The 16,112-nt window shown below is 42.5% G+C and overlaps 1 protein-coding gene across 9 annotated transcripts in view; it reads left to right on the top strand.

Moving 5' to 3' along the window:
* PPP1R12B (protein phosphatase 1 regulatory subunit 12B) overlaps positions 1-16,112 on the top strand; it is a 172,442-nt gene that overhangs the window by 106,463 nt on the left and 49,867 nt on the right. For all 9 annotated transcript variants that reach the window (XM_074936069.1, XM_074936065.1, XM_074936067.1 and 6 more), the window contains 4 exons: positions 2,290-2,454; positions 3,888-4,071; positions 4,677-4,789; positions 5,273-5,314. In XM_074936069.1, coding sequence (XP_074792170.1) covers positions 2,290-2,454; positions 3,888-4,071; positions 4,677-4,789; positions 5,273-5,314 — 504 coding nt within the window. The remainder of the gene's footprint in view (positions 1-2,289; positions 2,455-3,887; positions 4,072-4,676; positions 4,790-5,272; positions 5,315-16,112) is intronic.

Raw genomic sequence — 16,112 nt, 5'->3', positions numbered from 1 at the left:
CCGATCCGCGCCTTCCCATGCCTCCTGCCCACCACAGTCAGCTGTTTCACAGTGTGCAGAAGGCTCTGGGGGAGGAAGGGGGAGGAGCGAGGGCACGGCAGGCTCAGGGGAAGGGGTGGAGTGGGGTCAGGACCTGGGGCAGAGCTGTGGGTTGAACAGTGAGCACCCTTGGCACATTGAAAAGTTTGCACCTGTAGCTCCAGCCTCAGAGTCGGCACCTATGCAAGGAGCCGCATATTAATTTCCGAAGAGCCACTTGCAGCTCCGGAGCCACAGATTGGCCACCCCTGCACAAGGGTCATTTAATTTACTGAAATGCAGCCACTTACAGGGTGAAACATGACATCCTTTTAACAGCCAACAAGAATGTTACACAGTTCGGAACAGAAAACAAACACGTATCCATTTTAAACTTCAAGAAGAAATGGGTTAGCAGATTGCAGTTCTCCAGCTCTGAACTTGGCTGGGACAGTTTTCCAGGATGTGTGAGCAGCTCTCTAAAGATCTATCAGTGTTTGTTACAAATACTGATTGTCTTTGTTTGAAGTGATTACAACCAGGCTGACATCCAGTTCACATCCTTGCCATTCAAACCATTTTACCTCAAAATTGTTTAAAAACAAGCTATATATTTGAGCTACATAAGTGCAGGAAAATAAGGCCACATGCTGAAGGCGGCGTGTGTGTATATGTTGATTTAACTCATCAGTATTTTTAAATGACTTCTCTTTTTACAGGTCGGAAGTCCAAAATAACTTGCTAGTTTGGTTTTGGTGGGGGAGGGAACAAAGCAGTCTCATTTTAAATTGTTAATGTTTCTACTGATCAGTGTTCTAATGGAGAAAATAGAAATGATCACATTACTATGAATTTACACTGACATGAGGACCATCCAAAATTCGAGAAAAATATGGGTGGTCTGTTAGAGGCACAGGTGCCATCACTAATCCCATAAGAATCCCCCTGTCTGCGTGGTTACCAGCTTCAGTAAACATACCAGAAGAGTAGACTAAGTTGTCACCCATTATTGCAAAAATATGTAATAAAGTGTTTGTTAATATACCTGCCGATGTTTTTGTGGGCTGAAGTCAGACACACAGCAGCATCAGAGGGAAATTCAGAGAGTAGGCTGAATCAGATTTCTTTGAATACAACTCTAGGCACCCATCCCATTAAATTAAACACCATAAAGTGAATTTAAACCAAGAACTGCCCATAAATATATCCAGCTCAGCCCATGTCATTCACAGCAGCCTTAGTGAAAAGAGAAGATGGGCTTTGCAACATGCCTGGAAGGCTAACCGATCTGGGCTCTGGTGGATCAAGGCTTGCATTCTGTCTTGCATTCCAGTCTCCACTCAGACAGCTGTGCCTCTTTCCACAACACCATGGGCTTCATATCTATCAGCCGCACAATTTAAAAATTCAGAAACAAATGTACTTAGTCTATGTACAACAGTGGCCCACAGAGCCCAGGAGAGGGGTAAACTTTCCAGAAATCAATCTAGTGTTCAAGGTCTCTTTCCAAGGATCTGGCTCCTTAACACCCATCTCCAAGGAAGGTGGGGGTGTTATACATTCAGAATGGGAATTAATCTGTCTGGTAGTCATGTGAATTATGATGAGATTGTTGCCATATGGGGTTAGTTTTTTCTGTGTTTATAGGAATATTACTTCCCTGTCTGAATTTGGTAACTTTACACATTGAAGCCTGTAGTTGATGGTTACCATTTGTGGCTTAGTCTAGAGTACATCAGACTGAACCACCATCAGAAGTGTGTGTGTGTGTGTGTGTGTGTAATAGAATAAAAAGTAAAATCCTGTGATGAGAAAGTGGCTGGAGAAAATATATATTGGGGTGCTATAGTCCAGACACTCAGACGGGCACATCTGGTGAGCTCTAGTAAGTGTTCCTGGGAACAGTTAATTCAGCGTACCCCCTCCAGATGTATACAAGCTAAGGCTATAGTTCTGGTTGCTGGTGACATTGCAAGCTCCTTTGCTCTTCACTCTTACAGCTTGATGCTCTGCACTGAGTTTGCTTCTGAGGAGTCCAGTGATGATGCAAGTTAGCTGAGACGTATTAAGTGCTGTCCCAATCTATTACTTTATATAAGGTAGGGGCAAGAGAGCTCTGTCAGGATCAAGACCCATTGTCCTAGGCAATGTAGACAGGTGGTACCTGTCTTGAAGAACTTGCTATCTAACTAAAGAGAAGGGTTTTGTCAGGTGCATGATGCACATAACAAACCAGCATGTGTAACTGATGCAGTCTTACCCCTTTCCCAGGGTGTGACACTCACAGACCTTCAGGAGGCAGAACGAACTTTCAGCCGGTCTCGAGTGGAGCGGCAAGCTCAGGAACAACAAAGTGAGAAACCCGAGAGCACTGAGGACAGCAGTGAGAGACGGGAGGACACTCGGCCCTGGTGGAATAGAAACCAGGATGAGGAGGTGATCTCTCTATCCGTACTAGCTGCTACTTGAGAGTTCAGTGGTTTGGGACAACTGAGATCGAGTAAAATTCTTCTGTCTCCTTGTGGAATTGCTACTAGGAGGATTAGTTCAGTCCGAAATGACCCAGGCCTGATTAATCTAGACATGTGGGTACTTGGAAATTTAGCTGTGTATAGTGTTGCCATATTATGGCTCATCTATTCCTTTGTTCTCAATTTGACATAACACTTCTTGTCAGACAAAATAAATCATGAAAGTAACAATACCATGGAATGCAAAGACTAATAAAAGGAGAATTGTGCCACAGTTCCTCTCTTCTGGCAATAAGGGTCAGGACTGAAGCCTAGCATCTGAAGAAGTGGGGTTTTTTTAACCTACGAAAGCTTATGCCCAAATAAATCTGTTAGTCTTTAAGGTGCCACCGGACTCCTCATTGTTCTAGCCTTAATGTTCCTCTACAGATGTTTTGAATATAGTTGGTGGATTCAGGTGATTGTGGGGGCGGGAGGGCAGGGATAGAGAAGTCTCATAGGAGGTCATCATGTCCCCAGGCATTACATTTATGTGGACTCTTGAACCCAAGGGGCTTTTCTTACATTGAGAATACTTATTGCAAAATGAACATCCAGCTGGAGTTAAGTCAATGAAACCACGAGAAGTATTGTAAACAGATGAGTTGTGGTCCATTGACTTGACTTCCTATGGAAAGGATTGAGTTGAATTAACCAAGCCTGTTACACAACTGTTAATCTTATCACTGGCATGTACGCTTGTTTTACATGGAAGCTGATTAACAACCACATGACAGGAAAAGAAGCCTGAATCCAGAAACTCTTTAGTAGATATTACACACCTAGCAAGCACCCTGGAAGTCTCTGATATTTCTACTAACCATCTTCTATAGCCCAGACTGGCTTTTCCCATAAAATGTGCTCACAGCTTTTTGCAGCTCCCTATCTTATCCCACTGCGAGCAAAGTCCTGTGGTGATGGTCGCCTATATCTCTGCAGGAGTGACATTGCAGTACTGACCAAACACTTTATTGGGGACAGATATATAATGGTCCTGTCTCTTTTGTCCCCTTTAGACTCTGGACAGTTTGTTTCTATAAAGGATACCTGCTAGTCTTGGCAGTATGGGTCAAGCAAGGCTGCTATTCTGTCTTCAAGCTGTGTTCAGATTGTGCCTGTGGAATCCAAAATTACTTTAAAAACAAACAAAAACCCATTTTCTCTTCTTCCACTCACCCCAGCTAGATGGAATGCATTTTATGCTGTTTTCCTAATCTGTCCTCTGTGGCAAGGTGTGGTTTATCCAACGGCAGTGTGGAGGGCTGTAAATGTCAAGTGATTACATCCATTAGCTAAAGTCCAGCTCTCCTTGTCGTTAGCTGTCTGCTAACCTTTATTTATGGCTCTGTTTATTTACAGTCTGTCTATCGGCGATTAAGGTGTCCAGCACAAACAGACAAACCCACAACACCAGTATCTCCCTCTACGTCGGCCCCTTCTCTTTACACAAGTACTCACCTGGCCCGGACAAGCAGATCTCTGGGCCCTGATTCTTTGAACCCAGAAGACTTCCAAAGCACGGCCACTGAGATGGAGAAGAATGGTATGTACCTCCTAAAATGAGAAGACAACCCAAGCATTTCAGGTTCAGGTGTTTAATGAATAAGCAATATGCTCAGTGTACATAGCCTGAGATTCTAGGTTTATTTCCTGCTCTTCCAGCAGGGGACTGGTACAGGTGGGCTGCCAGCTTGTCAGATGTGTATGTAAACAGAATGACTGAAAGAAGGTATCCAAGTCCCTTATGAAGTGGTCCATTTTTATTGCCTTTGCAGACATGAATAAGAGGTGGTGGCTTTTCTTTCGACCATCTACTGGGAGGGAACATCTAGATCCTCCAGGAAGTGGTGGTAGAGAACTTGACTAATGTAACTCCTCCCTGAGAATCCTGATAAGCTAATGCCCCTGCATGGTGTTGGGAGCGATGCAGATAAAGGGACAACCACTGTCTGGGCCAGTCTAGAAGAAAGGAGTGCAAAATATCTGGTGTAGTGGGGAATAAACATCCCTTATGTTTAATGACTGAGGTGTAGTACAACATGAGCCCTTTCTTGGTGATGGAAACCGGTTTGAAAATGTTACCAAGGCTTTGAGAAAAGCACACAGGTAAATCATTTAAACCAAAGCAGTCTGTCCTTGTTTGGCTAGAGTGTGAAGATCAGGATTTAGATGATAGATCTCCAAACAAGCAGTCAATCCGAGAGAGGCGGCGACCAAAGGAGAGGCGAAGAGGCACTGGAATCTCTTTCTGGACAAAAGATGTGAGTGACCTTGTTGGGGTGGGAGAAAAGGGAATTTGTTCTACAGCATTCCAAATGGATTTGCTTCTGGTTATGAATAGGACAGCTGTATCCTTTTTGCTTAGTGTATAGGCCTGAAAGGTGCCAGGAAGAAAAGCTCTGTGTAAGCTTGAAAGCTTCTCTCTCTCACCAACAGAAGCTGGTCCAGTAAAATATATTACCTCACTCACCTTGTCCTTTAAAGTTTATCAAATGGGAGGTAATTGGAGAAGCTCTGAGATAGCGCCATCCCCTGCCTTTGAGAATCTGCCTTTGATTACTGAAACTTAAAGTTCCTTTTTACACTCCCTTTCTCAAAATCTTTCCACAGTTACCTAGATATCAGGAATCCGCACCTCTCTGTCTTGAAAAGCCTAGTTACCTAAATATCAGGAAGTCCAAACCTTGCTGCTATGGAAGTTATTACCCCTACATGGCTACATTCATTTTCTTCTTCCTCTCTAGGATGATGAGGTTGATGGGAATGAGGAAGTGAAGGAGTCTCGGGTAAGTGAGGATCCAACGATGTAGATTGCCTTAATATCTACCTTACTGTTGTTTACATTTTGATGGCAGCAGGACTGCTGTGAATTCACTTGTATCTGTTAGGAAAAGTGTGTCTGTCTGAACAGCACATTGCCTCCAAGCCTGGTATTCGCTCCAGTTCTGTGAAGCAGATTGCTTGCTGATCTTTCCTCGGGAAGATATGGCGCACATACACATTGAATCTGCCGTTCCATGAGGTCTGTGTAGTCTGATTGTCAAGGAAACCTGAAGGGTTGTGACAGAGGCTGTGGGATAAAGGCTGTGCTAGGGGTCTAATATACTGTATCAAAAGGCTGACTGCAGAATTTGGGAAGTGTGGCTGTCACAGGTTGCAAGGGAAGCACAGATCTCTCAACTCAGAATGTGGCTCAATAGAGTAAGAGGGATTCATTCTAACTTAAAAAACAAGTATATTTGTACTTGCCATGCCTGCACCCTTGTCTTGTTCTGGGTTTCAGGCTTTCTATTCTTCTATCCCCTACAACTGGAACAATCTCTCTATTCTCCAAATTTCTTCAAATCCCTCTTCCTTTCTTTCATCAATAATTGCCAAACCTTCCATTGCCTGAACAGTCTAGTATCTTGCCTTGTTTTTGGTCTTGTCTGTCCTGGGCTGAGAGATGCTTGGGGCCAGGAACATGTCTTAGTCTGTTGAACAATGTTTGTTCCGAAACCATCAGTGCATCATTTGTTAGACCGTGAGAAAAATAACAGCTGTTCAAGGCTCCAGAAGTACTTCACTGGTGGTTGACATCAGGTGCCAGCATGGGCATATGATTTTATTGTTTAAAAAGAACCCAATTTCATTCAATGCAAATGGCTTTTTTCACATATTTTGCTATCCAGATCATTTTGTGGCATGGCGGTTGGTGGTACTACATTTTAATCAATTGTTGAGGGATCCATATTCAATTCTGTGATGTTACAAATGAAGTTTTCTTTGTCATAGTTGCTTGTCCTTTCCTTGAAAACACCCTGCTTTGACTCGGCCTGATACAAGTGAATCTGATCGGGATGACTGCTTGTCTTACAACTGCATAAAGTTGCTTGTGCGAGCCTTCCCTTGTAGAGCACTAAAAACATGGAACTCAAGATGTTCTTCCCAGACTCTGTATTGTAGACAGAGCAGTAGCGTCATAATTCCCATTGTTAGAACCTGCTTTCAGTTGCCTAAAGATCGCCAGACTTTAATCGTCTGAGCTGAAATGTTCCATGCCAGGGGTCTGCCTGAAGCTGAAACTTTCTGGGCAGTTTCAGCCAAACCTGTTCAGCAATTTCAGAGAATGACATAAGGGGGGTGTGTGTGTGCGCGTGCGCACACACAGTCCACCTTTTCTCTGGGAAGTTCTCTGGAAACAGGAACTTGAAATTTGGCAGGCTGGTGGCCTTTGAGCTAGCTGTTCCTGTGAAAAGCTGGCCAAGGTATAAGCCTTTGAAAAACCTCAGTTATTACACGCTCACTAGAGACTTCTTAGAGTGTAGCTGCTAAAATCTCACCAAAATCTGCCCACAATGAGCATGCTCCAACCCCTCACAGCTCCTGCATGTGACCAGACTGCTCATGACTATCCCCACAAAGCAACAGAGTATGGACCAGCTCAGAGCTGTGGGAACTAAACTAGTCTTTCTATGTAATTGCTGCTCTGGGCTGGGTTGTGACTGGGCACCAGAACTGAGAGCAGGCAACTGGACCAGGGGGAGGAGAAGGAGTAGATTGAGACGATGAGGAGGAAGAAGCTTGGACAGGGAGGAGCCAGTTGGTGGGGGGTGAATGGGAAACTGATATAATGAGGTGCTGGTGTACCGAGGGGATGACTGGAAGCCTGGGTGGAATGGAGCAGCAGATCAGATTAGAACTGGGATGGGAAGCCTGAGGAGTGGAGACTTGGATGGGTAGGCAAGGGGAATGGGACTGGAATGAGGAGCCGGGGTGGGAAAGATTCAGGACCTTGACAGGTTGGAGTGGACAAGGCTGAAGGTGTCAAGTTTGGGGAAGGCAGGCAGAAGTCTGGTTCCACTAAATGACACACCCTTCAGAGCCTGGAATGGACTCCAGTATTCCTGAGTCCCACCCATTCCTCGGTGGTTAGTAAATATCTGTGAAACCCATGGGTAAAGTGTCCCATCCCCCCTCTAGCGCTGATCCATAGATGGGATGACAACCTATGATTGCTAGCAGTTACTCGCTTAGCTCAAGTGGCAGAGGTCTGTGCAGTGGATCTAAAGGTTCTCAGTGGAATTTCTATATTACTTTGCTTTTTAAAAAAACAATTTAATTATACAAACTATGTTTAAAAACCAAGCATTCTGCTGGTGAAAATCGATCACTCAAAAACTGGGAAATTCCAGAGTTAAGGTTGTTTTACCATAACCCCCTTGTGCATATGCATCATGATACAGTTGTTAGTTATGTTATCATCGTGTTTTTTCCACAGAATCCCTGCCTCTTCATCCCAGTCTCGTTTTCTTTCACTACCTTGTCCAATTTTCTTCACTTCTTAGGTGTCTCATCCCAGTCTCCTTGTCCAGCCGGTCCCCGTTCAGTTTCTGCACAATGCTGCATTGAGTGACAGGTTTTTATAGGCATGTTGCTGTAATGAGAGAAATACTTGGTATAGTGATGAAGAATGTAGAGGGCGGTTCTGCACTGCTGATGGGAGAGAGAAGCCCTTACTACTGGGTATGTGTCAGAAAACCTGGAAGATCAACAAATATTTGAACTTGGATAATCTGGATGCAAAATTTAGATGAGCATTTTGTTTGGGCAAAAAAGATGGAAGAAAAATATAACTTAAAATAGCAAATTTTATATAATGTAAGTAGAATAAAAGGTGGTGATTAATAGAGAAATTATTTTCCTGCAGTTCTTTTCAGTGGAATTCTGTCTGGCTCAAAAATGTCCCTTGCTCAGAAGTTCCAGAGCTGGCCCAATGGGCATTTAAGCTTTTTGTAACTCAGCTCTGTGCCAAGTATTTCTCTCAGTACAGGAACATGCCAATAAACTTGTCTGACAGTGCAGCATCTTAAAGAAATACTGCCTGTAAACCTGGCCTGTGTACAAATACAATGAAGCACCTTTGTGAATGCTTACTTGGTAAAGTTATAAACTTCCAGGACAACGAGAGGTGAAGAAGAAAAGGCCTGTTTACATGAACTTCTGGTATCAGCCCAGAGAATGCTTCACAACAGCAATGTTAATGGATTTGACCCTTTACACAGAAGTGAGTCAAATGGCTGTGGGTTTAGCACACTTCTGTTTGTATTGAATGTTATCCTATTATTACTTTCCAAAAGTTTCCTGACTTTTTGAAATTGCTGCTACAACCATCCAGCCAAACTCTGTTCCACATTATTTACCTTTTTGAGTGTCTTGTGTCTTTGGACGAGGCTGTAGGAGTTTGTGCTCCAACTCATTTTTATTAAAAAGTGTTAAGGAAATTCAGCCCTTCTACAGGATAAGCTAGAAATTCAAAGTGAAACCTGATGCATCTGAATCCTTTCATTGAACTGCAGCTGCCGTGTGACAATGTGACAGCTGCTGCAGAACCATAGCTTTATTATAATGGGGGGGGGGGGGAGGGAGAGGAAGGGGTAATCAGACTCATTGCTTTAAAAAATACACATACATCTTTAAATCCAACTAGTTGGAAGCTTGTATTTCGGAGCACGTGACCCTGGCTCCATTACAAAGGTGCTATCTTTAATAGCATGATTGCACATTTGAATAGCCCTGCAAGGCCATCACTTAGAACCATGATGGAGTCTGTCCTTCTGTCCTCTTCCCTTTCCACGCTTCCAAAAAGGGAACTGGTCTGCTGCTGCACAGGAAGTTCCTAGCCTGCCCTCTTAGGTGAAGGGAGGGTCCGCCTACATCTTGAGCTCTCCCCTTCCTAGGATCTGATTGCCTAATATGGTAAGGTATGTCCAAAGCACAGGCTGCTCTTTGCCCAGATACAAGGGAAGTTGATTAGCAAGAGATTGCCATAGGTGAACCCTTTAGTGACTGATACAGAAGGAAAGCCTGCTTGTCTAGATTAGTGCAAAATGTTATGTACCATAACTTCCTGTAAGAGACCAGTTTGTTGCACGGTTCTTCTTGGGGTAATTGTAATGCAAAGAGAGGGGGAAATATTTACCACGTTGTATTCACTTCTAGCACAGATAAAGTATGACATGGGTGGGAAGCCATCTTGGCCCCTGTCCAAGGCAGCGTGGGAGGAACTGTGTGTCACTTCAGATGAGTACAGTGAAGTAAGGCACTTAATCTTGCACAGAATAGGGATAGGTCTCAGAAACTTTGGCTCTGTGTAGCTCTGTTACAAACAAAAATGCTACAGTTGATTGTACATGCTTCAGGGAAAGTGGTTCTGCCGTCTAAATGCCTGCAGTTAGCAACATGTATCTGAATAAAAGTTGAGGCTAAAAATGGCAGTAACCCAGTCTGCAACAGCATTTAACCTTGGAGCCCTTAATATGTTTAGGGATGGCTGAATTATGTTGGTAGCACCCTGAGTATCTTGGTGGGGCACTATAGAAATAAATATGTATTGTAAAGATTTAAAAATATTTGTACTCACCCTCTCCACAGATTCTCTCTCATATGTTTTGTCGAGCCTTGTGGCCGTCTGTTGCTTTTTCTTAAAACATCATAGGGTTGTCATGTCTCCAGGATTGTCCTGTTTATGGGTCACCATGATGCAGCATTTAAATCATTGGCCTGTATGCTACAGTAAAGTGAAGTGGCAACTGGCCAATTCCTATTTGGGGACAAAATGTTTCGTGAAAAGCTGAGCAATCCACACCCACAAATCTGCTCCATGTAAAATAAATGTGATTGATCTCTTCAGACTGCTCCCTATAATCACTCAGGTCCTGACTATGGAAGGGGCAGGATGAAACATGCTTGGTGAAGGCAAGCAAGCCAAAGCCATCTTAAACCTGGCTCTGTGTCCAAAGAGAGGCCAAACCAAAGAATAATTCCAGTAATACTTTCTGGACTTCACACTTACAAGATTGTGGCTATAGATTTCTGTGTCTGGGTGGCTTCAAAGGCTAGCCTTGTGTTTCAGCTTCTTGGTTTAATGCTGTACCTTCAGGCTGTTGGTCTAGTGTAAACCTACTAGTCTGTGGAGGTTGCTTATAAGTTGTTTCTAGGATGGTCTTTGATGGGTTTCATGGCCCCTAAGTCATGACCTGGACATTCCCTGCATTGCTTGTATTATCACTGGTTTATAGGCATATGATTTAATAATAACTTCATCATAGATAATTGAAATAAATTCCTGTTACTTTAAGGATTAGCAGAGCGCTTACGAGTGTAAACCTTCCAAACAAAAATTAACGGGATGTTCATTTATAGTGTCCAACTATCTCTTCATAGCATGTTAACAACTTTTTCCTTTTCATCTTTATCGGGTTGACTGTTTTGTGGGTTCCCTACCCCTGTTCATAACTTAACAATGTAGCATTTTAGTGCTTGCAGTAGCCTGGAGCTGGGCCCATTTGCTCCAATGGGAGGTACGGACTTGACCTATCAAAATATCTGATTTTGCTTTGTAATAACTCAGGAAGGGACTAGTAAATATCTGGATGTTAACGTGAGTGTCCTGATGAGATTTGTGTAGCTATAAGGTTGTATTTCTTGAAGACTACATGGATTTTGTCCAAACAGTGGAAGGAAATGGTTTCAGAAGACACTAGCTCATACTTTTTTCCTTACTAAAAGCTCCCTCCATTTCCTTTATTCATGCCCCAAGAAGCGTACAAAATATTTCGAACAGTGTGGCAAAGCTCCTCTGTAGCTGTCACTCCGAGCTGCCTACAGGTGCCTTTGGAAATGATGCATGCTCATGTCTGGGTGGTATGCAACTTGTGTATACAGAGAGCATAAGAAAATGGAGAGGCTGCATTGGTTTGTGGCTTACAAGGGGAACAAAAAAGGTACCTAAAATTCATTTGGAAAAAAGAAGTCAGTCTGACCAAAAAGCATCCTACGTGTAAAGGAAGAATTGTGTGTTCTAAATGATTTATATGTGTAGATGCCGCTTGTCACTTTGGTCCTTAGAAGGTCATTCCCCTTGTTCTGAGACGCTGGCTATATTTTCCCTTGATGGCTAACTTCTGCAAGAAGCCTCATAATTGAAATGTCATTATTGGTTATACTCTGATACTTAGATTTCTCATTCTGGAGGTTAGCATTGCTTTGCGCTGGGTATTGTGTCTTTCCATATTAAAAGTAAATTCCTTATTATGTGAGGCTCTTTACTGGCAGAAATCGTCTTCCATCCTGGTCTCACCAGGCATTGGTATGGGGGAGTTCATTTCTTAGTGCATTTTATGTGCCCGTACTGTTCGTGCTGGTACAGAGACACTTTGGTGCCCTTTGCACAAAATCTTGCCTCACTGCTCCTAATTTCAGCTATTTATTTACTAGGAGAACCGAAAATATCTGACAAGTTGCACCAGCTGTTGAAGAGAAGGTTTTCCCACTAAAAATTGGCCATCCTGATCTTCTTGATAGAATTCAGGAAATGTGATCATTTAAAGATCAAAATAGTAGCATTTGCAGAAAATCACATATTTTAAAGCATTTTTAAAGGAAGAGGACAGAAAAAATACCCATTACATAACTTCATTTATGGCATTAGGCCAAGATTTTCCAGAGCAACTAGTGACTTTGGGTGTCCAACTTGAGATGCCTTAAAGGGGCCCAAATTTCAATAAGTCTTAAGAACCAGTCCTTTGAAAATCAGGTCCCTTTGAGGGGTCTCAAGATGGGCATCCAAAAGCAATAGTCACTTTTGAAAATCTTGGACCTAGGTTTTGCCATGGTCTTGGAAACGTAAAACTTCCAGGGAAGTGAGAGTTTATGGCAAGAACTTATATTGCAAAACTCTGAATTATTTTGAAAAAGGAATTGAAGCTACAATTTTAGTAACCCCTCATTAAGAATATGGCTCCATCAGAAGCTCTTTAATGACCTGAAAATCAAAAAGAAATTCTACAAAAAGTGGAAACATGGACATATTGCTACAGATGAGTAGAAGAGAATAGTACAAGCATGTAGGGACAAAATCAGGCTAAGGCACAAAATGAGTTATCTAGCAAGGGACATGAAAGGCAATAAGAGATTCATAGAATATCAGGGTTGGAAGGGACCTCAGGAGGTCATCTAGTCCAACCCCCGGCTCAAAGTAGGACCAATCCCCAATTAAATCATCCCAGCCAGGGCTTTGTCAAGCCTGACCTTAAAAACTTCTAAGGAAGGAGATTCCACCACCTCCCTAGGTAACGCATTCCAGTGTTTCACCACTCTCCTAGTGAAAAAGTTTTTCCTAATATCCAACCTAAATCTCCCCCACTGCAACTTGAGACCATTCTTGTTCTGTCATCAGCTACCACTGAGAACAGTCTAGAGCCATCCTCTTTGGAACCCCCTTTCAGGTAGTTGAAAGCAGCTATCAAATCCCCCCCTCATTCTTCTCTTCCGTAGACTAAACATCCCCAGTTCCCTCAGCCTCTCCTCATAAGTCATGTGTTCCAGTCCCCTAATCATTTTTGTTGCCCTCCGCTGGACTCTTTCCAATTTTTCCACATCCTTCTTGTAGTGTGGGGCCCAAAACTGGACACAGTACTCCAGATTCTATAAATACATCAGGACAAGAAATAATCAGCTTAATCTTCAACAAGGCTGAATAGGTTGGATATTAGGAAAAACTTTAAGGATAGATAAGCTCTGGAACAGGCTTCCAAGGGAGGTTGTGAAATCCCCATCACTGTCGATTTTTAAAAGCAGGTTAGACAATTATCTGTCAGGGATGGTTTAGGTTTACTTGGTCCTGCCTCAGCACAGGGAGCTGGACTAAATGACCTCTCGAGTTCCCTTATAGCCCTGTGTTTCTATGGTTCTATGATTAAACTAGTATACAATGTAAAGGGTTTATCTTTCTAGACAAAAATTGTTAGGAACTGTTACTGGTTTTATGATTTTAATATCTCAGAGCTGGTTATGAATTAGTATAATTATGAAACTCCCATTAATATACTATGGGGGGAGGAAACCAATATCTAGGTCTCCCTCACCAATTCTCCTAAAGCTTTTTTAAAAGTGAAGGTTATAACCTATTGGTCTCCCTCAACGTATTCCTCAAAAGTGGCAAAATGTGGAAGGATGGGTATAGGGAGGGATTGTCTTCATAAAGAGAAGTAAATGGTAATTTACTTAGCACTGTTTCCCAAAAGGTAATGTGCAGGAGGAAGTGAAGTCAGCCTAGGCCCCGATCCTGTTGTCGGCCCCGAGTGGCAGCCCTGTCCCGTACAGTGTTCCTTTGAAATTCGTGGACCTCTGCCCTCATGCAGGAGTCCACTCAGGCAGAATAGCTTTGCCTAGTGTGTACTGCTCTTCTGGTGAGCCGGAGAACCCTTCTTTATGGCACAGGCTCTGAATTGTCACATTTCCTAAAGGAGGTGACAGCCTAGCTTGGGTTCATTTCAGTGTGCCAGTTTATATACTTGCAGTGCACTCAGAAATAGGTTAGAAATCATAATGAAGTGGAATTTTGTTGACTTAGTTAAAAACGTTTCCAGTCTCTGTAATATCCTGGGATCGACACAGCTACACGACATACTAAAAAGGCAGGCATATTTAAAGTATTTCAGATTGGTTCAATCCTCCATATCTCCCTGGTTATTTCCATACACAAATGGACAGGAAAGGTCATGGATGGCTGGATTGGGTAGGAGGCGCATGGAATCTGATGCATCCAGAGATGAGTAGAATAAAACTTGTTTTAGGCATATTAATAGCTGCCTGAGGCTTTCATATATCTTTTTACATACTAAGCTCTCATGTTCTGGAAAGTCCCCTTTGGTTTAAAAGTGCTACATTTGCATCTGGTTATTATGTTGCTTTGGCCTTGGGTACACTTTCCCTGTGTGGCCCTTCAGTAATGTTCTGTAAACTTATGTTCCTCTTTCATTTATTTGACCTTTTACTACTTCATGCATCCTTGGTATGAGAGCTATACTGAGGACGAGGGAAACTGGACTAATGCTTCTTATAATGTAATCATTGTTGAATAGCTCTTAGTGGAAAATATTATATGCTGAAAAAATTCTATATCCAGTGGCAGACATGGGCTTGGAATTTTAAGTCACTTGCATGAACACTGTCCTGAATGGGAATTGTATACGGACCGTGTAAAGCAGCAGTGCTGGTTTTGTCAGGCCATGTTCAAATTTTAAAATTGCTGCTTCAGTTTTCTGAGTAAAATGCAGAACTGACTCTGTGGCGTGAACCTGGATGTGGAAAGACAGGTTAAAAGGGTTTGTGTACTGTATTTTTGCTGCCTGTGTGAAATCAGCATTTGATCTCAGTCTAATTCCTCATGGGTCAGGAGTCACACATGGCTAGGTTCAGCCGAGACCCAAGATTCTAACTGGCATGGAAATCAAACTAATGCTAGAAGTGAACCCTCCTCTTGAGCCTGAAGCACAGTGGGGATGATGGTATGAGGGAGTTCAGCACTGTCATTGCTTCTGAGCTTTATATCCAGAATTTAGAATGAAATTAGAACTGCAGTCTTTAGTAACATCTATTCTGGGCAGCATAGGCATTGCCATTCCAATCTTCCTATAACAAGAGGAGTCTATTTCCCACCATGAATGCAGTTGTTTCTTTTGATTGCAGGCACCCAGGAGGTTATGTTTTGCTGTAACTTCCTTTTGCTGTCTTTTCAGATGTGTGTGAATCTGACACTGGAATTCTCCCTCCAACTCTCTTCTAGTTCATTACACTAAATAAGTTGGGGAAATTCCTAGAATGGGGGAACAAATGTCCACTCTTCTAGTTGCTCTGTTCTAACATATTTTATGCTTGAATAATGAATAGTTTGTGCACCTCATATTTTCTTTCAGTAGTAATCAAAGTCGTTTGGTTATCTTTGGAAGAGAAATGTATTTAAACTTTTACAGGTGCTAAGGACCAGTCACTTTCTTGCCGGTCATGTGGCTTTTTTATTGTTCTTTGCTGTGGCCTTTTTTCTGCATTTCTTAAAAACAAAAAACACAGGCACAGAGACACATACACCGCTTTGTCCAGAAATCTTGAACTTCATATGTGAAACAAGGGGCTAAGATGATGAGTTAGTTTTAGTGCTGATTGGTTTATGACTCTCAGCCTTTGTATGAGCAGAAAACAAGCTATTGCATTTCATCTACATTGAACGATGGGAGTATGTAGCATGGGGAAAAGTATGACTCCAGACATGTGTGTTAGAGTGAGAATGAGTGAGAGAAATTTGCTGTGACTTTGGGAGAGTAGGGAAAAATGGATCCTTTTCTTCCTAGACTGCAAATCTGCAAGACATACGATCAAGTCAGCTCATGGGAACACCGGACGAAAGACTATTCACTTGTACAGTTTGTATTCCATTTATGGGAAACTACTGCAGTGCCTTCACATGTTTACAACAGAGCCTAGCGCCAGCCCACGAATTTTTTTGTTACAGTCCGTTCAACCCCCTGCTGCTGCACATAACCTTGTTTGGTTTTAAATAAACTTTGTAAGACAGTATTTGTATTAATCTTCCCTGTTGGAGTGCTACATCACCTTTTTCATTCCCTGTACAGTTACTTCTCTGGAACAGATTTTAAATGTACATTGTTCCCGTATAGTAGAAACAAAAGTAAGTTATTGTTACTACTCTTAAAGGAGACTTTCATGTATATCTTTTGAGAATAGAAGGGTAATGGTAATACA

This window comes from Natator depressus, chromosome 21, assembly GCF_965152275.1.
Source record: "Natator depressus isolate rNatDep1 chromosome 21, rNatDep2.hap1, whole genome shotgun sequence".
NCBI lineage: Eukaryota > Metazoa > Chordata > Testudines > Cheloniidae > Natator > Natator depressus.
Note: the sequence above shows the minus strand (reverse complement) of the source record. Positions and strands in the feature narration are given on the sequence as shown.